At 42.8% G+C, this 25,695-nt stretch overlaps 1 protein-coding gene across 1 annotated transcript in view; it reads left to right on the top strand.

The window, feature by feature from the left end:
- The window catches only part of PDZD2 (PDZ domain containing 2), a 200,689-nt gene that overhangs the window by 123,386 nt on the left and 51,608 nt on the right, over window positions 1-25,695 (top strand). Inside the window, exons 3-5 of the mRNA XM_024199800.1 lie at window positions 5,591-5,733; window positions 6,035-6,167; window positions 8,537-8,704. Of these exons, the coding sequence (XP_024055568.1) occupies window positions 5,591-5,733; window positions 6,035-6,167; window positions 8,537-8,704 (444 nt within the window). The remainder of the gene's footprint in view (window positions 1-5,590; window positions 5,734-6,034; window positions 6,168-8,536; window positions 8,705-25,695) is intronic.

Genomic DNA, 25,695 nt, shown 5'->3' with positions numbered 1-25,695 from the left:
TTTCATAAACCTCTCTGTTTTTATTTAAAGTTTTCTGCTTATTTATGAAAGGGTCTGCTGAAACAATTAGTATGGCCTGAGCTGCTGTTTTTAGACTTCTTTCCTTTATATTTTCCATTTTGCTGTCTGGCTTTTGGACTACATATTGCATTTCTGTTTCCATTTATTTACACCTTTCGACTGCCAAATTTTTCTTTCAGATTTCAAAGCAGGGTTTCTTTGTGTATAGATTTGTAGCTTCTTGAACACCACATACTCAAATTCAATCAAGCCCCTTTAACTCTTACAATTAGCTGCAAAGTGGAAAAGGGTCTATCATATTTTATTTATTTTAGTTGGAGGAAAATGTTCCCTTTTGTTTTATTAATGATGGAATCCAGCACTTATGAAATCAAATGTTTGATGTCGTGCTTGGAGCAGGCATAATGCAAGCTTCCACAGATAGTGCTGGCGATGCACTTCCTTCCTGATCTATAACACACTAGCAATTCCAGATGAAGACTTGTTCTGAATAAAGACTGCCTAATGTGCAGTGGTTTCGTGATATAGAAAAATGGCCTCCAGAGACTGCATTGAAACTAGCAAACTCTATTCTCTCTTGTGTTCCGTTACGAGATGACCCATTTTCACTTGTAATTAGTTGTAGAATGATATTAATACTGTTTTTAAACAGTTTGATTATTTTAAAGTATGCACTTTGAAGTTTATGATCTGTGAGTGAAAATCTGATCCAAAAACACTTTGCATGTTGAGAAGAGCCAAGTTAGAAAAGCAGTACAGCCGCATAAGAATGACACAGCTATAAAAACAGCCACAGAAAAGTATTAGCCACTTAAATGGTCAGGAAGTAATTTGGGCTACTTTCTCTTTTTCCTAGAATATATTAGCCCACTCACATGAAGTCTGAACTGAAGGAGGTGAGCAAGATACAGAGTGCATTCTGGGGATTAACCATTGAAACCAATTACCAAGGGAAATGTTGGATTTTTCCATCTCTTGATGCAGAAAATCAGATTGGATCACTTTCTAGAAGCTGGAGGAGTACTTGTGGCACCTTAGAGACTAACAAATTTATTTGAGCATAAGCTCAAACCCACTTCATCGGATGCGTGCCACAAGTACTCCTCGTTCTTTTTGCTGATACAGACTAACATGGCTACCACTCTGGAACCTTTCTAGAAGCTGTACTTTAGCCAACATACAAGTTCCTGGTCTCAGTACAAGGGTAACTGGTCCCTTCTTACCTTATACTCAGTGAATCTGTGAAATACTGAACACTCCCAATGTCAGTGACTGGACTTCACCTCATGGGATCAGGCTGGATAAACTTGTTTTTCTAGCTTGGCTCTTTGATACACTTGAAATGCTTTGGCTCCGTTAGCATTTTGGTTGGGTGGGGGGCTGTTGCGGGAATTTCTTACCTTTACAAATATGATGACAACTAACTACTCTGAATTTGATGGAGAAAGTGACTAGAAATTTTCATGAAAACATTAAACTGACCACCATCAAGAAGTAAATGTAGTTGAACCATTAAGTAATAGTGACTGCTATGATTAAATTCAACATCATCTGGGGCAGGGGTTATACTAAACACCAGCACGGTGCCATTAAACTGCAGTATTGCCTACTCTTGTGATGCTTGGATTTTCCCTAAAGCTTTGGACCCAGGAGTCGTATAATTATACCAGAAACTCTGCTTTCATTTAAAAACAAAGTAAGTTTCCTGTCCCCATGTTTGCAGAGAAAAGCTTGAAAATATGAACCCTAAAAGTTCAAAAGCTAGAATGCAAATAAAAAGAACTCCAAATGTAGAATTTTAAAAAACTCATGATTTTTTTTCTAGCAAATCTCATGATTTTTTGAGGCTGACTCATGGTTCTTGAGCATTTAGGATTAGTAATACTGAAACTGTAGATTGAGAATTTAAATTAAATGAGGAAGCTAGTCATAAAGACCTTGAAGTCAAAATCAGGGGCATTAAAATACCCCAAGGAGTATGGAGGTACTTCAGTTTGTCATTATGGAGTCACAGAAGGTATAGATACTCACCCCTACACATAAAAGGGAGTAGTCTACAGTGAACAAATAGCGTGGACATTCCCCAGACATCTTTTACAAAGATGTTAGCTGCATCAGGTTCATTGACAGCCCATTAGCTCCAGGTAAACAGCTAGTGAAGACAAGCCCGGAAAGACAGTTACCAAAGAGTAGGAGCAAATGTTTAATGTTCAGCATGCAAAAATATAACAGCAAGTTGCCCCAAGGGGCGTATGTGTGGGAAGTGTTTTAACTGTGACTGGTGGTGGTTAATATATTTATTAATGATTTGGAAAGGAGGTGAACAATGAAATGGCCAGATTTCCAGATGACACACACAATTTTTGGTTTTTAAAAACTAGAGAATAAGTTGTCTAACTTCAGCCATTTTTGAAAGTGTTGGCTTGAGAACATTTAGTTCAGAGAAGACAAGTACAAGATCATGTCATAATACAAGACCAGAGGGGACAGTCAATATAATTGAAAGTTAACACATTTTAAACTGTTTTTAAAAAAAGGAAATCTTTTTTGCACACATCAGTCTGTTTTGTTGTTTTAGCTGGGGTCAGATTTGGCCACCCTTTCTCAGGCTGAGTAGCCTCTTACTTCACAAGCAATGCTATCGATTTCAATGGAACTACTTATGTAGTAAAGTAGCACTCAGCCTGACTGAGGGTAGCAGAATCTTGCCATTTGCCATCATGAAGCATGTTGCTGTATAAATTAGGTGCCTGAGAACAGGTCAGCTAATCTTAATTTCTGACTTTTTTTATGCTTAAATTTGTAAAATGCTTAGGAATGTAAGCTATGGCACTACATATTGTAGCTCTTTGTATAAGTGGCGTTCCAACAAGCTTTAGCAAATCATTAAACAAAATTTTATGATAGCACTGTTAAACTTTATTGGCAACTAGGGGCTTGTCTACATGGAGACACTCAAGGAAAGTTAATCCAAATTAACTAAAGGTATGAATTTAAAGCGGCTTAGGATATGTCAACGCTAGCACTTTTGTTGGTAAAAACCACACCAGTGACCAACATAAGTTTCACCAACAGAAGTGCCGGTATGGATAGCGCTATGTTGGTGGGAGATGCTCTCCCGCTCACATAGCTCCTGCCGCTCGTTGGAGGTGTTTTAATTATGCCGACAGGAGAGCTATCTCCCGCCAGCATAGAGCAGCTACCCGGGAGACTTTACAGAGGCACAGCTGCAGCGGGACAGCTGTGCTGCTGTAAGGTCTCTAGTGGAGACATAGTCTTAGTTAAACTGCATTAAACCCTGTGTGGACACTCTCATTCAGAATTAAAGTGACCTCAATTAAGTTTCTCTTAATTAACTACCCACACGGGGATTTACTGCAGTTTAGCTAATCCATTTTTAATTCACACAGTTAATTTGGATTTAATTTTCCTGAGTGTTGCTGTATAGACAAACCCTCAATTCTAAAATGTAATTCCATGATTGGTCACTCCAATGTGCAGCCCGTGTTGAAGTTAATTGTCATCTCTGTAGCCTAATCTTGCTTGAGGGGAGAATTTATGTTTCTCTGCTAAACTATTTTTATTATGAGAGAAGCCAATTTATTATAGCAATAAAAATTCTCCAGAGTGTGCTGGAACTGTATAGCTCCACTTTTAGGGTGGATAAATATACTTGACATTAGTTCTTGTCTTTAACAAGTTATTCCATACTTCACTCTAATTTTCTTCAAAGTATTCCTCATTCTGTCATGGCCTATTATTTAATCAGGAGATCATGCTTTGTTGATGCTTTTGATCCAATCTAAAAACACTGAAGCACATATATTTAACTTTACTCAGGTGAGCAGTCTCCTTGAAGTGAAGTTACACACAGACTCAAATGTTTTCAGGGTCAAGCTCTTAAATTGTATTTTAAGCACCGTTTTTAACTCTCCAGATCCAGTTTCCTTACCACTGATGGCTATATTCTATAGATTCTATACCATTTAGCTATCATTTTCCTTTTTGTTCCCAGCCATTTACACACATACTGGGCCTGACCTTGCTGTTTATGTAAAACTCCTGTTGGGGTTACATTGCACTTAAGAGCTTCAGAAAAATTGGGCCCAAAATACTTACGCTACAAAGCCTCACTGTAAAACTTTCCCACCCTGAAGAAGGACTCCGATATACACTGCTTCCTAATAACATGCGTGCTGCTGCCAAGAATTTTAGGTTCACCAGGGCACTTGACAATGCTGCGTCTCAGAAACAAGTAGCAATTTTTAAATGCTCCCCACAGTGTTTAACTTTATCCAGCGTGAAATGGCAATTCGATCATGGACCTTTTTTTGGTACTGCACTTTTGTGTACTGTAAAAAACGTTGGTTGTGTACAGAGTAGGGTATAGATAAGAGAGAGAGAGATGACATTTAAGAAATAAATCAAAGCCGAGTGACTTCAACAAGCCGAGAAAAGTTGTCTCACAGTTATATGCGTTTCTGCATAGCTCCTAAGTTTGTAAAACTCACAGATTCTATCATAATTATAATCTCATCAACTCCTGTGTAAGAGATTTCAGGTTGTTTTTTATACATTTTTTTTTTCTCATTTGGCTTACTAGCAATCTCAAAACTCTTCCTTTGGGCTTGGTAGAGCCTGAGAGCTATCCCAGTCAGTTCAATGGGCATCGCGACTCCTCAGGGCCAGGTCATTCATTTGTGTTCTGTTTCGCTCTGAGCATGTTAAGCCATTTGGATAGGTGTCTGTTTGTTTGTTATCAATTGAAAGAAATAAAAATAAATGTATGTTTTACTGTCAGTTATTATTTACAATCAAGAGTGTGCATACCATTGGCAGCACTAATCATGGGCACTTATGAACTGCAGTTGTTAAACTGAAGGTGATATTTCTAAGTATAGGGAATACTGCAAGTGCCTCTAGAAGGGTAAATACAGCAGTACAGAGGACATCCATGTTGTAATGACATCCATGCTATCCTTGTACCCTTCCAAATATAAGATACCTCACAGCCCTGGAATAACATCTCACTGTTCTGTTCAGTTATTGCAAATGTTTCTGACTTTCAATTAAAACGGTTTTGGACTAAGGCCTCAGCCCTGCAGGCTGCTGAGTATTGCTGAATGGAAAACAGTGCAGCGGTAAAGTGCTAGCACCTGGCATCAGCTCTGTGCCTGGGCAGAAACACTTCAGTACCGTGCAGAGAAATAAACTCAGTGCTCGCCAATGAAAACCGACTTCTGCGCTGAACCTCTGGTCTGTGGTAGCTGCTCCCCTCTCAACTTCCTTCACATTGGATAGTAGATAACAAAGGACTACACTCAGCAGCTCTAGATACTCATGCACCATAAACAGACAGGAGACTTGGGGACTGATTCCAAGCTGAAGTCAGTGGGAGTCTTTTCATTGCTTGCAATGGGCTTTCAATCAGGCCCATAGATAACCCTACCTGTGTTCATCGCTTTCTCCCCACCCTGATTAACTGAATCCTGATTATCTAGGTATTTTCAGGACACTATTTTATTATCTAAATACAAAATTCAAGGACTCTTTAAACCTTTTCTCTCAGCAAGAAGGATGCCACATCTGGAAGATGCACATGGTGAAGGGGACAGACGGGCTGGGGATCCAGATTACAGGAGGAAGAGGATCAAAGCGATCCCCTCATGGCATCATTGTTGCGCATGTTGAGGAAGGAGGCTCTGCTCACAGGTAATGTAATGTTTGTTCCTTCGCAAGGCTACGTAGGTTTGATTGATCTGTTTACGCCACTTTCAGCAGAACTCAAAAAAGGGGTAAGGGAAGTTCCCTCACATTTCCGTAAAAACATTTATTTACATTGGGACAGAGAGTGGGCTAATAAAATGACAAATATTAGAAAGTATTTTGGACCCAACTAAGTCGTGCTTTATTCATTTTTCTGCATGCTTGCATTTAAATATAAATTTTCTGCACAGCTTGGCTGTAAAAACCTTTACTTAGGCTCAGAATGCTTCCCCCTTTTTTTCTATAGGGATGGTAGATTGACAGCTGGTGACGAGCTCCTAATGATCAACAGTCAGTCTTTGGTTGGACTCTCCCATCAGGAAGCTGTGGCTATTCTGCGATCTGCTACAGGTCTAGTGGAGCTGGTGGTAGCTAGCAGGGTAGGTAACTTTACATCTCACTCTCTTCATTGCTGGAATTCTGTGTGTGTATGTATGTGTGTATGTGTGTATGTGTGTATGTATGTATGTATGTGTATATATATATATATATAATATTTTTTTTTTAGAAGTGTCTGTTACAAACATAAACAAGGCCAGATGTTCAGTAGTCTGGTTGTGCAGATTTGGACATCTAATTTTCGTGCACAGATATAAAAATTGCACATGCACTCACAATAAATCTATGGCAAATAAACAGTGGGATATACAAGATAGCTCATTTGCTTGTACAATCACAGCACATGCCTATGCATTTCTGGCAAACAGCATTTTCTTAAAATATGTAGCCTACAGAACAAAGCAAACTCTTCTCAGCTTCTTTAAATTCTCACCCATATCCTACATATCTGTCTATATACTTCTGTAATACCTGTGTGCCTGATGTCTCTAGATGTTGTTCTATGTATTTGCATTCTTTATTTTTTTATGTTAGTAGCTTGAAGTAATTTTTTTTGCAGTTAAAGCGATGTGACGTTTTATGCAAATAAGATGAAACCAATTTATTAACAGGGCTTAGTCTTTCTTCATCATAGGAGCGATTAGAGATGTGGATCATCATGTAGGCTGAGCATTAAATACATGCCAAAAATGGGGTGGTCACTGTTCTTCTAGCCTAGTTGATCCTTTAATTTGGTGGGATATAGATTTTAATTGTACATACAATAGAGAGGCTTAATCTCTTCTGGATGTTCTTTGATAACTCCTGCTAGTGCCCAATGTTCACATTTATCAAAAAGAGAAAATGTCCCAGAGTGTTCAAGGACAAAAACCAAGATGCATGAACTTAAAATTTATATAATATTTTAATTAGCCACTGAAGTGCATCAAAGTCCTTTGTCGGGATTACAGTTTAGTATTAACTCCGCCAGTTTTCACCTTGACGACAACGTACTTTGAATAGATGCAAACATGTTCAGTTAGACACTTGGGCTATCTTCCAAAGGGGGCATATCAGCCTACATGAATTCCTTCTTAAAATTCCTTCTCCACTTGTGCTGCAATTACATCTATACAATCAACAAGAATGTTTGCAACATAAAGCTCTTCGGGTTCTGACCAGACTTTGTGTCAGCACAATCTCTATAGATTCAGTTTTCACATTCCTGGGAAGAGTATTTGCTAGCCTGACAAAGTATGAAGTATATAAATCTTTGCTTTGTTTCGTATAGTAGTCATTCATATTTGAGGATCAGATTTCTAATCAGCCCAAGATAAGAAATAAAGTAAGTGTAGTGAGCTCCATGAGATCCCCTTGGACGTTTGTTTGTATGAGGAAACTGCCACATAAGCCCTGGATTTGTCTTGACAGAGATAGAACGCTCTTGCCCTGTACTTTGTGTTATTATGTACACTGGAAAGTAAGCAAGATAATGGAGAATCAAGGCCTGAATGTTCTAGATTCTGGACTGAGTTGAAAAGACAGCATTGTGAGGAGAATTTTCATATCACCATTATATGTATGTGTTGTAAGTGTGTGAAGTCTATATATGTATATTTTTTTTCCTGTGAACATGTTATAATCTGCCTCCTGATGTCTCTGAATTCTACAAAACGCATGGAGCTTGTCTACATGCAAAAGTTATTTCATTTTAACAATAGCAATATAATTAAAATGGTACAACCCTGCCCCACCCCCCACCTAGTTTTCCCAGTGTGGCTGCACTGATACCAGCAGAGCTTATTCCTCTATGGGAAGGGGAATGAATTATACTGGTATAAGGCACATTTGAACTGGTATAACTGTGTTTACATCAGAGGTGTAGCAGTATAACTATTTGGTTAAAAAAAAAAACAGCCCAAAATACCGCTATGCAAAGCAGTTACATGGGCACAGAAATTGTGTGTAGACGAGGTCATGCATAGAGTATGTCATGCCTATTTTCCTAGAATACTCCCTGGTCTTTAAAAAGAACAGGAGTCTTGTGGCACCTTCCTTGTTACACATTTGTTGAATGAAATGGACTAGTCATTGTGTAATGACTAGGTCTATGTAAACCCAAAATTATGTGGAACTCTTCTGGCTTTTTGTTTCATACAAACTCCCTCCTGGTTCATTGGAAGGTTCACTGATCTTCATGAACCTTCTGAATGAATCTGGGCATGGGAACAGGAAACTTTAGTTTTTACAATTGAAACTTGAAGTTTTAGCACATTGAAATATATAATTGGATTAAATTTGAAAAAATGAGTAATTTGCTTGGGTTTTAATCTGGAGAGCAAATGCCTACTATCAAATAGCAAAGCTTCATTATGTATTTGAATGGTACACTGTGAGACACATAATGTGTATTTTGTTGTGTTCCTGGTAGGAAGGGAATGAAGAGGAGTCTCTCAAGTATCCATCTACAAGTTTGCCTGACTTACTTAGTACCTGTTCAGTCCAAGATACCGCCTCTTGCACTGATAATAAAGAGAATGAAGAGCCAGAGGACGAAGATGCCAAAGGAGTGAGCGTGTCTCCTGAAGCACAGGTTGCTGTAAGTGTGGCTTTGGTAATCTTTTTATGTTGTTACTTGATTTTGATCTGTAGTCATGCCATGTGCTCCTACAGCCTAAAATGTAACCATTCATCTGTGTAAAAAAATCTTAATTAAACTAGCGCTTCCTTTATGTTAAAGATGGTCTACAGAAAACTAAACTGTGTGCTCAACTTGAGATCATGATATCTTTGTATTACCATCTCGCAGGATTGTGTAAAGTAGCACTGCAAACTTTTATGTCTGTTAGTTACACACGAGTCCGAATGTGTTTTTCTGTAGTTAAATTCCATTCCATTCACTTTTAAATGGAAGCTAAGAGAGGTCAACTGAAGTGCCGTGGCTGTGGTATGTTTGTTTCCTCTCTTTGTGTAACCAAACTCTTGAAGATCTGGATCCACAAAGGGGCTTTAGGCATTGTGACACTGAGTGTCACTAACTTTTAGGTGCCTAGAAAATCAGAGCAACAACATTGATCCACGAAGCCTGAGTTAGGCGCGCCTAGGCTCCCTATACAAAGGATGAGGGGAGAGAGGCACCTTAGAATGCGAGCCACAAAAGCCAGCACGCTAGGCAGGGAGCTACCTAAGCTAGTCAGTGGGAGATACCGACGAGACAGGGATGTGTCCTAAGCCCTGCCCCTCTTTCAGAGATAGGTGCCTAAATCCAAGCTGCTGGGAGGTGCCTGTCTCAGCTACTGATCCACAAATGGGAGGAAGATAGGTATTTCTCTGCCTAACTCACGTATGGGGTCTGATCCATGCTCAGAGGCCACCTAACATCACAAAACCGCCAGGGGGAGGACCTTCCTCGTTAACCTTTCGGCTACTAGTTAGGATACTCACCCAGCATGCAAGAGACCACTGGTTCAAGCACAGGTGACGACTTTTCAAACTGCCGGGGGGTGCTCAACCCCCCAGCTCTGCCCCAGGCCCTGTCCCCACTCCACTCCTTCCACCATGGCCCCACCCCGGCCCCGCCTCTTCCTGCCCAGTTCCGCCCCCTCCCCTGAGCGCGCCATGTCCCCGCTCCTCCAGCCTCCCTGAACACCGTGAAACAACTGTTTGGGGCAGACAGGAGTGGCGGGGGGGTGCTCATCCACAGGGCCCTGGCAGGCGGGAGGCGCTGGGAGAGGGTGTGGGGGAGCTGATAGGGGGTTGTTGGTGGGTGCTTAGCACCCACCATTTTTCCCCATGGGTGCTCCAGGGCTGGAGCACCCACGGAATCAGTGCCAATGGGTTCAAGTCCTCCCTTTGCCTGATGAGGAGAAGAGATTTGAACAGGGACCTGCCTCTTCTCAGGTGAGTGGTCTAACCACTGGACTGCAGAGTGATTCTCACTCTCTCTCTAGCCCGGGGCGGGCAAACTTTTTGGCCTGAGGGCCGCATTGGGTTTAGTAAATTGTATGGAGGGCTGGTTAGGGGAGGGGGTCGTGGCCCGGCCCCCACCTCCTATCTGCCCCCCCCGCTCTCTGTCCTCTGACCCCCCCCCCGGAACCCTGCCGCGCCATCCAACCCCTCTTCTCATTCCTGACAGCCCCCCTGGAACCCCTGCCCCATCCAACCACCCCTTCTCCCTGTCCCCTGACTGCCCCTGGAACCCCTGGCCCTGTCTGCCCCCTGCCGCCCCATCCAACCCCCCTCTCCTTCCTGACTGCCCCCTCCCGAACCCCTGTCCCCATTCCACCCCTGTTCTCCCCCGACCCCTATTCACACCCCCGCTCCCTGACAACCACCCTGAACTCCCCTGCCCTCTATCCAACCCCCCCTGCTCCGTGCCCCCTTACTGCGCTGCCTAGAGCACTCGTGGCTGGCGGTACTATAGCTGGGCCACGCCGCCGCCGCCACCACCATGCAGCTCAGACACCGGGTCAGGCTGGGCTCTGCAGCTGCGCTGCCCCAGGAGCTCACAGCCCCGCTGCCCAGAGCATTGTGCCCGCGGTGGGGCGAGCTGAGAGTGCGGGGGTGGGGGAACAGCAGAGGAGGGGCCGAGGGCGAGCCTCCCGGGCCAGAAGGTCGGGGGCGGGCAGGATGGCCCCAGGCCATAGTTTGCCCACCTCTGCTCTAGCCCAATTCATATTTAATTATTCAATTATTTAATTAAAGTAGAACAACTTCAATAGGAAAGATTGAGGGAGACCCACCTCAGGATAGCTCATCGCTCCTCTTCTTGCTTCTCAGCTGTTTTATACTGTGCTGTTAGGTGGCTCCTCCTGAGTACGCCTTCCACGTCAGGCACCACACGTGAGTTACGTGGAGGTGCACCTATCTTCTCCTGGTTCATAGAGCTCTCTCTGAGGCGTGGGTGGGAGACTGGCATCCAGATCCCGAGAATGAGGGAGCCATGCGCATGGCAAGAAACATGGGCACCTACGGAACTTGTACTGCAAAAACTTCGACACTGAGTTAGTTTAGGCACCTACAGGGTTAGGCAGCAGCCAAGCCAGGGGTGTTTTGAGGATCAAAGTGGTGTCTAAAAACAGGACTTGGACACCCATGTCTGGGGGTTAGGCACCTAAGTGGATCTGTGTTGAAGTTCTTAGCAGGGCAAACGCCGATTGAAGTCAGTAATATTTTGTCTGAATAAGACTTTCAGAATTTGGCCCATAATTAAAGTTCTATTTAGATAAATGTTCTAAAATGATACCTCACTTGCATTCCATTCAAAGCTCCATTCATCAGAAAGGCTAAATGGATTATTATTTATTACTATTATTTATCTGTATTTTGGTAGCACCTAGGAGCCCTGGTCAAGGACCATGACCCCATTGTGCTGTGTGTACAAACACAGAACAAAAACACAGACCCTTCCCCAAAGATCTTACAATCTAGGTATATGAGAAGAGAAAGCAGTTGGAGATGGGGTAACCTTGTTTTCCATAATATTTATACTAAATTCTGAGAGAGAAACATTTGAAAAAAATTGACATCACAGTCTGTTTCTGCCAGCCCAGAGATGGAGGTAACTGGGCCAAATGGAACTCACTTAAGCTTGCAAGCAGGGGTGGCTCTATGGTTTTTGCCACCCCAAGCATGGCAGTCAGGCGGCTTTCGGCGGCACATCTGCTGGTCATGCAGATTCGGCGGCATACCTGCGAGAGGTCCGCTGTTGCCGCGCCTTCAGTGGCCCCTCTGCCGAAACCGCGGGACCGGCGGACCTCCTGCAGGCATGCTGCCAAACGCAGCCTGACTGCCGCCCTCACAGCGACCGGCAGGCTGCCCCCCACGGCTTGCCGCTCCAGGCATGCACTTGCTGCGCTGGTGCCTGGAGCTGCCCCTGCTTGCAAGGAAAGAGTACAGTTTAGATAAGGGGAAGTATATATGTAGGTCTTTTTTTTTTTTTTTTTAACCCTTTGCTCTGCGTGCTTGTGTACCTTTGAGTGAATGAATAAATCTTTGTTTTGAAGAAGCTGTTTTTGGATCACTTTAATCAGCTGCTGTCGCAGGCTGCAGAAGGAAAAGGGCTTACAGGTGTCAAACACAGTTGGGTCTATTGGGTTAACTCAGTTGGTAAACAGAGGCGCTGCTGTCCAGAAACCCACTCAAAGAGAGATTGGACTGTGTGGTTCCATCCAGAGGAGGGTGAAGATAGCAAAGCCTGCCCCAGCGGGGTGCACTCATCAAGAGGGATTAAAAGGAGTCTAAAGCGCAGCTCTCCTCATCAGCATGACAGTGGCTCTTTTTGGTTTACCCTGTGCAGGGACTTTTTAAACATATTTACTTGATAATTCTTGTGTTCTTCACGTTTTAATAGTTTGTTGCTTCTTTTGTCTGGTATTTCTCACAAACAAACATAGTGAGTATTATTTGCATATAAGGGAGGAGGGTCTGCTTGTGTCAAACCAAGGTAAAATCAGTGTGACTCCTTTGACTTCTATGGGGGGATGCTACTCCAGATTTGGAGATCATAAAATCGTTACCTGATTCCTGGGTTTGAATCCCAATTCTGTCACTGACTTGAGTCAAATCTCATCTCCCTGACCCTGAGTTTCCCCACCTGTAAAAAAAGGGATGATAACAGTTGCCTACTTGCAGGGACTTGAGGTGGGATACTACCAATGTGACATAGTCAATTTTTAAAAAATAGTTAAAAGAAGCATTTTTAGGGCTAACACCTTCCCTGAGGTCTCCCTGCCAATTTTTTGTAGATTCCTATATTTTAAAAATATTTGTCTCTTCCCTGTTGCTATATGTGAAAGACCTACACAGGAAAAGGGGAAACTGACCATGAACACAGGGGAACCAGTGAAACTAACCATGCTTAAAGCACATAGTAACTAATAAACTGTTTCCTCTAGTTACCTTAGGAGTTATTGTCACAAACATGGGTACTAACTGTTCAGATCAACATGATTTTAAATTAACAAGTTTGAGTTTAGATTTGAAAGATGCTACCAAATTATAGGACAAGATTTTTTGTAAGCACTCAGCATTGTCCTGTCTCTGCTCCCATTGACTTCAATGAGAGAAGTTTGTTCAGCACTGACCACTTCTGAAAATCACACCCTTAATTATAACCCTGATGTATAACTATTGGTGTGTAGCAGATGAGGTGCAAATACACTGAATGAGACATAGTAAAGGACAGATCTATATATATCTCTTTCAGGGCAAGTATTGCAGTTTTATAGGACATTTTTGAGAATTGAAAAACCTGATGCAGCTTGCCTGAGTACAATGAGGTTTATGATGAAGATATGTTTGAATTCAAAAGGGCATTGCCAAGTGTCAAAACGTAGCCATTGGAATTGAACTGAATATGATTGCCACATATTTCTTTTTTTAATTCAGCTCTCTTCAGGTGCTGGATTGTCAGGATTTCCCCTAAGATTTGAAGGAACTTGCTCTCTTAGCTTTGCTCCCAATCTTTCCAGCCAAGCAGTAGTCAGTCTGGAAGGAGCTCCGTAGCACACAAATGAAGAGCTCAGTTTAAAAATATCACTTGGAGGCTGCAGTTTAAAAATATCACCCTTGTGGCTTATTTAAAATCCAAGCGTTATATTGCACTAAAGCAAAACTTTTATAAATACAGTTTAATTGGAACTCTTTTAGTACCCAGTCTGGCTGTGCAAAGGCCCATTTAACATGGAACACCCCTTCAAGTTCTAACATTAATAAAACTTGTGCCACCAGGCAGGAAAGGGATTATATTAAACTCCTGAGAGTGCATTTGTTTCCGTGATGGTCTAGCCAAAACGTTCCTTAACTTCGCACATGCAGTTCTGAGGTGAGGCCATGTTGTTGTGTTAAATTGTCTCAAATCACTCTTGGGATTTTAATATAAAAAGGTACGAGTCTGGTGCTTGTAGTGCTGTTTCTGTTAATTTTACCTATTTGTATGTGTGTAAGCAGGGAGGGGCAGGAAAATATTATTTCCATTTGGTGTGTGTGTGTGTGTGTGTGTGTGTGTGTGTTCATTTTTGTTCTGGAAAGTCTACCATATTCCTTGAACTTTAACCTTCTGCTGGGGTGGAAACGAAAAAGACACAGGAAATATCACTAAGGGAAAATAACTTTGGCAAGAGTTTCAGATTTTGGTGAAGATTTTGGCTCCCTCAGTGTTAAGGAGTCTCAGGCTGGGCACCTAAACGGGGCTTGATTTTTTCAGAAGGCGGCTGCTTAGAACTTTCTGAAAATCTGGCCCCTTGAGGCATCTGAGTACCCACAGTCATAGTCACTGTTGAAATTCGTGGCCTTTTTTTTTATGTCTGGTGCTGTTATCTTGTTAAATACAAAATGATAAAGTTAATCAGATTAATAATAATAATTGTTATTGTTACCTAATCTTATATAGCACTTTTCATCAGTAGATCTCAAAGCCATCCCCATTTTACAGATGGGGAATCTGAGGCACGGATCAGGGAAGTGACTTGACCAAGGTCACATAACAGGCCAGTGGCAGAGCCCTGGGAAAATTGTGTTCACTTATGCATGCACATGGGGGGGCTAAATCCAGGCCTCCGGCACTGCAGTCTCCATTGTCAGGGGAATCCGTGGGTAACAGGATTCTATCTGGGAGCTAGGCCAGGCCAGAAGATGGTTGTGGGGGATCCACGTAGAGGCCTACAAAGATCACTTCAGTCATTCTGGTTGTGTGAGCCTCTGCTGCTTGACTCAACATCTGTGGCAGTGCAGGAGGTTTCCTACCAAAGTCTCCTGGCTGTACAACTGCCCAGGATGCAGCCTCATTACTGGACCAGGGAAATGCTCCCAGCTGTCTGACCGTTCAGTTCTTGTTGCATGAGTTTTGGTAAGGTTTGCTTTGGCCTTAAATGCTTGCCGTGACTCAAGGTTGCGAACGTCCTGGATACAGAGATTGCTGCAACCCACCGAGATTGAACAATCCTGCTGTAACAGAAACAGGATGTCATCGGTTAAAGTTTAAATACCTCTGATGTGTGAATTGTGTTTCTTTATTCATGCCAAAACCCACCTTATGTTTTTGGCAAGGTACGCATCCGAAAGAGAATAAATCAACCTGTTTTGTGAATGTACAGAGATTAGTTCATCCCAGTTCTTTATTTGAGCCTTAGGAATGTTCAGTTATTTCCCATTGTGAGTCTCTGTGTCTTACTGGAGAATCCGTATGTAATTACCTCTAGCCGTGCGAGTGCAGTAAGGAAGAGGATAACAATGCCATAAGTTTAAAAAAACACACTGGGGTCAAAAGTTCTTTTGGAAACACTGGAACAGATATTTCAGAGAAAGCATTAGCACTGCAAGGAAACAGGAAGCATAACTCAACAATTAATTGTGTGTGGGGGGAGGGACCTTAATTACTCAGAGGACTCCAGTGTTCAGTCCCATTAGGGCATTGCAATTCTAGAAATCAATTCTGAAATACAACTGTAAATGGAATTGCTATGTCCAAAACCCCTTTTTGCAAATAATATACTTTACGCTGAAAGGGATTTTGTTAGGAGAAATAGAGAAGAGAGAGATTTGGGGTCAGATTACGGGGAGCCCCTGCAGAGGTGTACTGGGGAAAGGATACAAGGAGCCTTCCCTCATTGCAGCCCTGTGCCAGATACAGCTGCAACTCCTGCACTCTTCTGGTATAGGGGCTTCTCCCTCATAGTGCCTCCTCAGGCACCCCAGAGAGTCCTGGCCCCTCCCCTTCTTAGCATCACCTAGAGAGTTGCCAGCTGTGAATGCTACACTCCTTTTGAAGCACTCCGACGCTGTGTGCCAAGTTACTCCAGGAGGCAGTGTGCTTTCCTGAGGTGCAGTACCTCCTAATGTGCCAGATCAACCCCCAAGTCCTGCTTACATAGGGCTGTGACTAACTAACAATAGATCTCATAATGAATATAGCAAAGTGGGAAAATGTACGTTTTTAGGATAAACATAGTGAAAAGTCTGGACAAGAGATGGCTGCAAAAAAGTCTAGGGGCCAAATCCAGTTTGCCTTGTTCATGTGAGTATTCCTGGTGCATCCAAGTAATCCCAACTGCTGTATCACATTACAAGAAGCTAAAAGGACTCCTTCCTGCTATGACTCTTCCATGTAAGCAATTACTTCAGTTGCCACAGGGATGTTGTATAATCACAAAGGGGAGGTGGCATCTGCCATCATGAATGGGAGCAGGTGGTGGCTGGGTGACAGGTTGTCTGATAAGATGTGGTCCACACTATGGATGAGTTTGAGAAACTCCTGGAAGACATTAAGGTGCCCTTCATGCTTGCTAGGTTTGTAATTCTTATTCTTCTATGTAAAATGTTTGAAAGTCAGCACAGTAATGGAAACATACTTCATCTGCAATGCAGGGTCTCCAGGCCCCTTTTCTTTTGTGAATGAGATTTCTTTCCACAAAGCAGCAGATATAGTAGCCAGCTATTTCTCTCTTGGCCACTTGGATAGCTGCCCAGGTTTGGTGGAAATGAACTGCCTTTAGCAACCTAAAAATAACCTCCCCGTGACATTAGAATGAAACGGATACTATCATGGCCCTGCAGTCTAGCAGAAGTTAACATAAAGATAATAAAGGCACCAGGACTTTGAGAGTTATCATAAATGTTGTTTTATCACATCTGCAGATTGTTTATCCCCAAATTCTTGTAACTGTATATAATCCAACCCTAGCTGGGATCAGTTAAATTATATTTTAGACATGCTGTGCTTAAAATACAATCCACATAATATGTACATAAGGTATGAAAGACACTAGATACCCAAGTATTGCATATCGTGCTATGTACTCAGTATGACACAAACAATGTTTTAAAAACTAATTCCAAAGTGCTATACCAAAAACATCATGGAAATGTACCCTCCAATTGTTGGCTTTGATAGTGTAAGCGAGATCTGATGTTCTCAGCAGAGCTATTTTTACATTGTGACTAGGCATCAAGACTGCTTCCTGTGTTCTTCCACCCTCAGTATGTGAACAAAAAGTCCCCCTGAAAATAAAATAAAGCAGCTATATTCTCTGTTGTCATATATGGAATCACAATCTATCTTAAACAGGGGACAATTATTAGAGAAAACAATTACAAACTACAGACACAAATAAACAGGCTTCCACACAGCTTGAGTTCCTAGTTTGTCTCCTTCATTTACCTACCAAGAGCTTCTTGAAATTCTATGCAGCACACAGAGACATCTAGTGGCTGAATAACATACTGCAAATAAACATATCATTACCCTTTCTAACATTGTCTTCAAATCCTGAATATTGAAACAAAAATAGAACAAGAGTGTTATAGATTTTTCAGAAATGTTTATAATGAATTTAATTTAATTCAGTCCAAAAGCTGTTTAAGGTGAAAAAGCATGTTATATAGCAGACGAAATCAAAGCTAATCTAAAGAGTGATGAGAGGTTGGTTTAGCTGGGTGGGTCTCATTATCTCTAGGGCCAAGAGGGAACCTGTCAGTGGCTGCCTCCCCTTGAAGATCTCTGCCACAGCAGAGACTAATGGCACAAGCAATTTCCGGTGTTTGTTTCTATTTAAAGGGACATTTTTCTTTAATTTTAAAAATCACTTTTATTCACTTCAACTTTTAATAGCCAGTTGGAAGCATGGAAATGAACCCTTTACCTAACCCTGAAAGCTACCACCCCTGGGTGGGTCTGTGGTGCCAGCACAGAGTGACATTGGTGTCAGAGGTCCACCTGCATTGAATAACTTGTAGGATCTGGGCTTATGTTCTTTCCCTTCTGTCCCATGGAGCCAGCAAATTATTGTTGTAGGTTTGAATGAGAGTGCTAGGGTGCTGACACTGATTTCTAAAGAAATTATTGAAGCATTTGTTAGGGGGAAGAGTATATTGAGGGCTAAATTTTCCTATGTGGGTAACCAAACTACACCCCAAATCCTCTTCACCTGGTGTGCTGTGCAGTCACCCACAGGTACCTAGATATGCGGTAACTGATCTTGTGCTCATGAATGCTGGGGTACATTTCAAATGCCGGGTTTGCACACACCTAGCTAGGGACAACCTGAAAAATTTTCCACTAAAGAAATACAGGGATTTAGTAAACTGACATAAAAATCAAGATCGATCAGAGTTTGCAGCTGTCACATTGGGCAGCAGTGTCCCTTTTAAAAAGTAAAGCGTCACACCTCTGTGGTATTACTCTGTATAGGCATGCTGTTGAATTCAGTAGAGTGATCGACCAAACACTCTTAAGGAGACCACTTTTGAGTTGTTTATGTAGCATTTCCATCTATTCAGAAAATTACAGGGTGGTTCCAGCTGTTGAACATTTATCTTGCTTCCTGATTTCCTTGCCAGGCATGAAAGCAGAGGTTTCTAGCATGTTCATTTAGTGAATGGTGGGTTCAAAGGAGGTACAAGTTGCACACTGTGGGACCAGCCAGTGCAATTTCCAGAGCCGCCCCTCAGGAAAGCCTGCCAGTGTTTGCTTCACCAAAGGAAGCAAACTTTAACATGCAGCTTGTCTCCTCTGGAAACCCCATAAGTAGAGACTGCCTTGGTAAATGTGCTAAATCAAAGGATCCCCTGGATGTCTGGGTGATGCCAGGCACCTTCATCCTCTCTCTACTTTGGGTTATAACAAGGGTTCTCAAACTGGGGGTCGGGACCCCTCAAGGGGTTGTAAGGATATTACCTGGGGGGTCGTGAGCTGTCAACCTCCACCCCCAAAACCCGCTTTGCCTCCAGCATTTATAATGGTGTTAAACATATAAAAAAGTGTTTTTAATTTATTAGGGGGGTCGCACTCAGAGGCTTGCTATGTGAAAGGGTCACCAGTACAAAAGTTTGAGAACCACTGGGTTATAACATTAAGACCCCAACTCAGTCCTTACTTGTTGGGGAGGGAGCAGCTTCTCTGGGTTTTCCGTGGTGCCAGTTGTCGTACTATCTAAACACTTACCTGGTTAATTAGATCTCCAGAGTGAGGCCCCTAGTAGACTTCATGGTGTTTCCTGCTCAGCTCCCGGCCCTGGTTCTGTTTGGATTTCTATTTCCTGGAAATGTTTCTATCATTTAGATCATGGAGGGAATGCTTTGTCAAAAAGGAGGGTCTTGTAGCATGCCCTAAAGCTGATTAACTCTGGATCAGCCTAAACCGTTCCGTGAGCTTGTTCCACAGGCAGAGCCCCCCAGCCAAGGATGCTTTATCTGTAGTTCCCAGGCAGATCAACCTGAGCTTTGTAAGCTGCATTATCCAAGAGCAGGGAGCAGCTGTTTTGCTGGGCCATAGAGGCAGCTGCTGAGAGAGCTGAGTTCTGACTTGTTAACGGCTTTGGAAATATGGACTGAGACCTTGAACTGCAGTGGAAGCAGACTAATTGGTAGTGGAGTTCTTGGTGGCCTGTCCAACTGATGAGTCTGGCAGCCACGTTTTGTACGATGTGTAGCCTCTGCATTGCTTTCAATGTCAGTCGCATTTTGCAGAAAGTTGCAGCGGTCCAGTCTGCAGCTCATAATTTAGGGACATTCAATGAAAGAGGTATAAACTGGCCACGAATAAATTTAGACGGGAAGTTAGATGGACCATATGGCCGTTCTTATCTTCTAACCCAGACAGTAGCCAATGCTAAGTGCGTCAGAGGGAATGAACAGAACAGGGCAATTATCGAGTGATCCATCCCCTGTTGTCCAGTCCCAGCTTCTGGCAGTCAGAAGCTAGGGACACCCAGAGCATGGGGTTGCATCCCTGGCCATTTTGGCTACTAGCCATGGATGGACCTATCCTCCATGAACTTATCTAATTCTTTTTTGAACCCAGATATAGTTTTGGCTTTCACAACGTCCCCTGGCTGTTCCACAGGTTGATTGTGTGTTGTGTGAAGAAGTACTTCCTTTTGTTTGTTTTAACCTGCTGCCTATTAATTTCATTGGGTGACCCTGGTTCAAGAAGGGGTAAATAACACTTCTTTATGCACTTTCTGCACCCCATTCATGATTTTATAGACCTCTGTCACATTTCCCTAAGTCATCTCTTTTCCAAGATGAAAAGTCCCAGTCTTTATAATCTCTCCTCATGGGGAAGCTGTTTCGTATCCTTAATCACTTTCGTTGCCCTTCTCTGTACTTTTTCCAATTCTAGTATATCTTTTCGGGGATGGGGCAGCCAGATCTGCATGCAGTATTCAAGGTGTGGGTGTACCATGGATTTATATAGTGACATTATGATATTTACTGTGTTATTATCTATCCCTTTCCTAATGGTTCCTAGCATTCTGTTAGCTTTTTTGACTGCCGCTGCACATTGAGTGGATGTTTTCAGAGAACTATCGACAATGAATCCAAGATCTCTTTCTTGAGTGGTAACAGCTAATTTAGACCTCATCATTTGGTATGTATAGTTGTGATTATGGTTTCCAATATGCATTACGTTGTATTTATCAACATTGAATTTCATTTGGCGTTTTGTTACAAAGGGATCTCACAAAACTGGGTGACTGGGCAACTCTTCACAGTCTGCTTTGGACTTAACCATCTTGAGTAATTTTGTATCATCTGTAAATTTTGCCACCTCACTGTTGACCTGTTTTTCCAGATCATTTATGAATACATTGAACAGCACTGGTGCCCAGTACAGATCCTTGGGGGACACCACCATTTACCTCTCTCCATTCTGAAAACTGACCATTTATTCCTACTCTTTGTTTCCTGTCTTTTAACCGGTTACTAATCCATGAGAGGACCTTTCCTCTTATTCCATGACTACCTACTTTGCTTAAGAGGCTTTGATGAGGGACCATGTCAAAGGCTTTCTGCAAGTCCAAGTACGCTATATCCACTGGATCACTCCTGTCCACATGTTTGTTGACCCACTCAAAGAATCCTAATAGATTATTGAGGCACGATTTCCCTTTACAAAAGACGTGTTGACTGTTCCCCAACTAACCGAATTCATCTATGTGTCTGATAATTCTGTCCTTTACTACAGTTTCAACCAATTTGCCTGGTACTGAAGTCAGGCTTACTGGACTGTAATTGCCAGGATTACCTCTGGAGCCTTTTTAAAAAAAAGTTAGGCAGGGGCGGCAAGTTATATGGGCCCCTGGTGCCCATGATCCAGGAATATTCAGGGCCCGGGGGCCCAGCTCCACCAATGTTCGGGGTGGGGTCTCTCCCCCAGCCCCACCTGCAGCCCCCGCACGCCTCCCCCGAAGCATCTCCCGGCCTCGCCTGCTGCCCCATGGTAATTTAAAAAGGCCCGGGGGCTGCCGCTGCCACCACAACCAGCGGGGCTAAGGCGGCTTCCTGCCTAGCCTCGCTCCGCTCCACTCTCAGAAGCAGCTGGAATGACCCTATGGCCCCGGGGGGGCAGGGGAGGAGGTGTCTCCGCGTGCTGTCTCCGCCCCGACCACTGACTCTGCAGCTCCCATTGGCCAGGAACTATGGCCAATGGGAGCTGTGGAGGCATTGCCTGTGGGCAGCGGCACGTGGAGACCCCCCAGCCCCTCACCTAGAAGCCGCTGCCAGAGGAGTGTGTGGGTTGCTTTCGGGAGCCGCACGAGGTAAGCGCCGCACCCCAACCCACACCTCAACCCAGAGCCCGCACCCAAACTCCTTCCCAGAGCTTGCCCGACCCCCCCACACCCTAACTCCCACCTCAGCCCAGAGCCCACACCCAAACGCCCTCCCAGAGCCCGCACCCCTCCTGCACCCAAACTCCCTCCCAGAGCCCCACCCTCTCCTGTACCCCTGCCCCAGCCCAGAGCCCGCACCCAGCACCCAAACATCCTCCCAGAGCCTGCATCTCTCCTGCACCCAAACTCCCTCCCAGAGCCTTAGGCAGGTGTGGGGGTGGGGGTGGGGGCGGGACTTGGACCCGTTCTGGGCACCACCAAAAATTATATAAACCTGTGGCCCCGGAAGTTAGGAGGTTTCTAATCAGGAGAGGAGTGAGGTTCTGGAATAGCCTCCCAGTAGAAATAGTGTGGAAAAGCATCCTAACTTGTTTTAATATGGAGATTCATACGTTTATCAATGGGATTATTTGATGGGGTTGCCTATGATAGCAGGGGACTGGACTCGACCCAGGGTGTCCCTTTCAGTCCTATGTTTCTAAACTGAAAGGGACTGAAAAAGGGAATGTTTTCAACATCATGGACAATTAGCCTTTAGAACTCATTGCCTGAAGATGTATTTGAGACCAAATGCTTAGCAGGATTCCAGAAAAGGCTATACGGATAACAAGAAAATACAGAGTTCTCAATCTAAAAGAAAATAAATTTTGGAAAGAATAAAACTCTTAAGCTTTAGGGCATAAAACAACCTGTAGGGGTTGGGAAGAAACTTCCCTTCAGGTCAGGTTATCCCATATTTTCTACTCTGGGTTTTTTTTTTTTGCACCTTTCTCTGAAGCAACAGGCACTGGCTGCTGTTGGAGACAAGATACTAGGCTAGATGGACCACAGGCTTGATCCAGTGTGGCAATTCCTATGTTCCTATGAATCATGCCCTATAAGTATAGGAACATTATTTTATGATAAATATATATAAAGACCATCATAGAATCATAGGACTGGAAGTTGATGTTGTTTAATAAGAAAATGTTATTTCTGTACATTGGTTATTTACCAGGACAGAAAAAGAACAAAAGCCATTCTAAAAAGCATGTGAAATTTTGTTGTGTACAGGGGCTTAGATGGTCTCTTAAAATTTTTTAGAGTGGCCAATTTATGTGCCCTGCTGCAGCTGACCCTGTGGTGATAAGCTGGGAGCTGGTTCTGCAGGCTAGAGAGAGAGACCTTTCCAATTTTTTTGTGCTATCTGTATATCAGTTCACTTCACATTTAGGAAACAAACTATGTCTATCTTCTGTTCACTCTCCTCAATGAAGAAACACAGTGGGATCTTGCATGAGGTGTTAAATATATTCAGTGATAGGAAAGACAATGGCTTATCATCTCAACAGCAGTAGTAAAATAGTTTGCTTATTCTATTGTATAATCCCTAGTGTGCTGCTTTGCTTTGTCAATCTGTGATGATTGCCAAGATGTTTGTGGTTCAGTAGAATGCATTCTTTTTTATAATGCTGTTCTTCATCTTGCCTAATTAAGGACCTGGTCCAGCTGGGGTTTTGCCTGAGAAAGGACTCTGGAGTAGCCCCTCATGCTGTATTAATGCTAGAGCTCTGTGTTCATGATAGCACTGTTTCCCCTTGGAAGCAACTGAGAAGTCACAATCACTGAATTGTGAAGTTACTAGATGAATGGTGTCAGAGAATTTTCTAGTTTTAGACCTCCCTTGAAACTCTTCAAACTACAGCATGTGTTACAGCCCCTGCTGTCCTAACAATGAAACAGCCTTGAACAGGATTTCCTGGGTTCGTTTAATGAAATGCATACAGAACTGAAATAATCTCCTCACTTCCTGGAAAGCAAGGAAAATTAAGATGGCAGGGCTACATATTCTAAACGTTCAAAAGATACATTCCCATGTGGCCAGAAGAATAGGGCAGAGTCACATTTTTCTTTTGAGTTATGACAAAACAACCACTTTTAGAGCCAAAGATTACAGACAAAGGACTGTTCGTAGAAGCACCATGGTTTGGATTTCTAATTGTTTTCACAGCATAATAAAACCCCAGGTAGTTTATTATTATTATTTAAATTGATGCTGTTGTATGTCTCTATCATGGGTGTATATTGCAAATTCTAGAATGCTTTCCCCAAAGGCTTATAGCCTGTGTCAGATCAATGTTTGTTTTGTTACAAAAAGAAAGAATATCTAAATTACCTTGTTCTTTGTTACTTTTTATAGTAGTCAGAAACCAAGTTGGATATAATATTATCCAGGAAGCCAGTGAGAATATCTTGGGGCTTTATTTTGATCATGTGTATTTGCATGCAGTTGACCTTTTGGACATCACACACGCAGTTTGGGTGTTTCCTCTTTATAGGACCATGGCTTATATGGAACCATAGAGTCGTAGAAGTGTAGGACTGGAAGGGACCTCAAGAGGTCATCTAGTTCAGTGGTTCTCAATGAGGGGTATGCATGCCCCTGGGGGTACACAGAGGTCTTCCAGGAGATACATCAACTCATTTAGCTATTTGCTTAGTTTTACAACAAGCTACATAAAAAGCACTAGCGAAGTCAGTACAAACTAAAATTTCATACAGACAATGACTTGTTTATACTGCTCTATATACTATACACTGAAATGTATGTACAATATTTATATTCCAATTGATTTATTTTATAATTATATGGTAAAAATTAGAAATTAAGCAATTTTTCAGTAATAGTGTGCTGTGACACTTTTGTATTTTGATGTCTGATTTTGTAAGCAAGTAGTTTTTAAGTGAGGAGGAACGTGGGGTACGCAAGACCATTCGGACTCCTGAAAGGGGTATAGTAGTCTGGAAAGGTTGAGAACCACTGGTCTAGTCCAGTCCCCTGCACTCAAGTCAGGACAACATAATAACTAGACCATTCCTGACACTTGTTTGTCTAGCCTGTTCTTGAAAACCTCCAATGATGGAGATTCCACAACCTCCCTAAGCAGTTTGTTCAAGTGCTTAACTGCCCTGACAGGAAGTTTTTCGTAATGTCCAACCTAAATCTCCCTTGCTGCAATTTAAGCCCACTGCTTCTTGTACTATCTTCAGAGGTTAAAGAGAACAATTTTTCCCTCTTCCTTGTAACAACCTTTTATATGCTTGAACACTGTTATCATGTCCCCTCTCAGTCTTCTCTTCTCCAGACTAAACAAACTCAGTTTTTTCAATCTTTCCTCATAGATCATGTTTTCTAGACCTTTAATCATTTTTGTTACTCTTCTCTGGACTTTCTCCAATTTGTCCACATCTTTTCTGAAATGTGGCACCCACAACTGGACACAGTATTTTAGTTGAGGCCATATCTGCATGGAGTAGAACAGAAGAATTACTACTTGTCTTGCTTACAGCACTCCTGCTAATACATCTCAGGTGATGTTCGCATTTTTTTGCAACAGTGTTACACTGTTGACTCATGTATAGTTTTCAATCTACTATAACCTCCAGATCCCTTTCTGCAGTGCTCCTTCCTAGGCAGTCATTTCTCATTTTGTATAAGTGCAATTGATTGTTCCTTCCTAAGTGGAGTACTTTGCATTTGTCCTTATTGAATTTCATCTTCTTTACTTCAGACAATTTCTCCAGTTTTTCCAGATCATTTTGAATTTTAATCCTGTCCTTCAAAGCACTAGCAACCCCTCCCAGCTTGGTATTGTCCGCAAACTTTATAAGTGTACTCTCTATGCCGTTATCTAAATCATTGATGAAGATATTGAACAGAACTGGACCCAGAACTGATCCCTGTGGGACTCCACTCAACATGCCCTTCCAGTTTGACTGTGACCCCTGATAACTACTCCCTGGGAGCGGTTTTCCAATCCGTTATAATGGATCCATCTAGGCTGTATTTGCCTTGTTAGTTTGTGAGATGATCGTGTGAGACAGTATCAAAAGCCTTACTAAAGTCAAGATATCCCACATAGCAAGGGATAGTGTAGATCAGAGGTGGGCAAACTACGGCCCACGGGCCACATCTGGCCCGCGGGACTGTCCTGCCTGG

Source organism: Terrapene carolina, unplaced genomic scaffold (genome assembly GCF_002925995.2).
Source record: "Terrapene carolina triunguis isolate 2854851 unplaced genomic scaffold, T_m_triunguis-2.0 Scaffold411, whole genome shotgun sequence".
NCBI lineage: Eukaryota > Metazoa > Chordata > Testudines > Emydidae > Terrapene > Terrapene triunguis.
The sequence above is the reverse complement of the archived record's forward strand: the minus strand, read 5'-3'. Positions and strand labels throughout refer to the sequence as shown.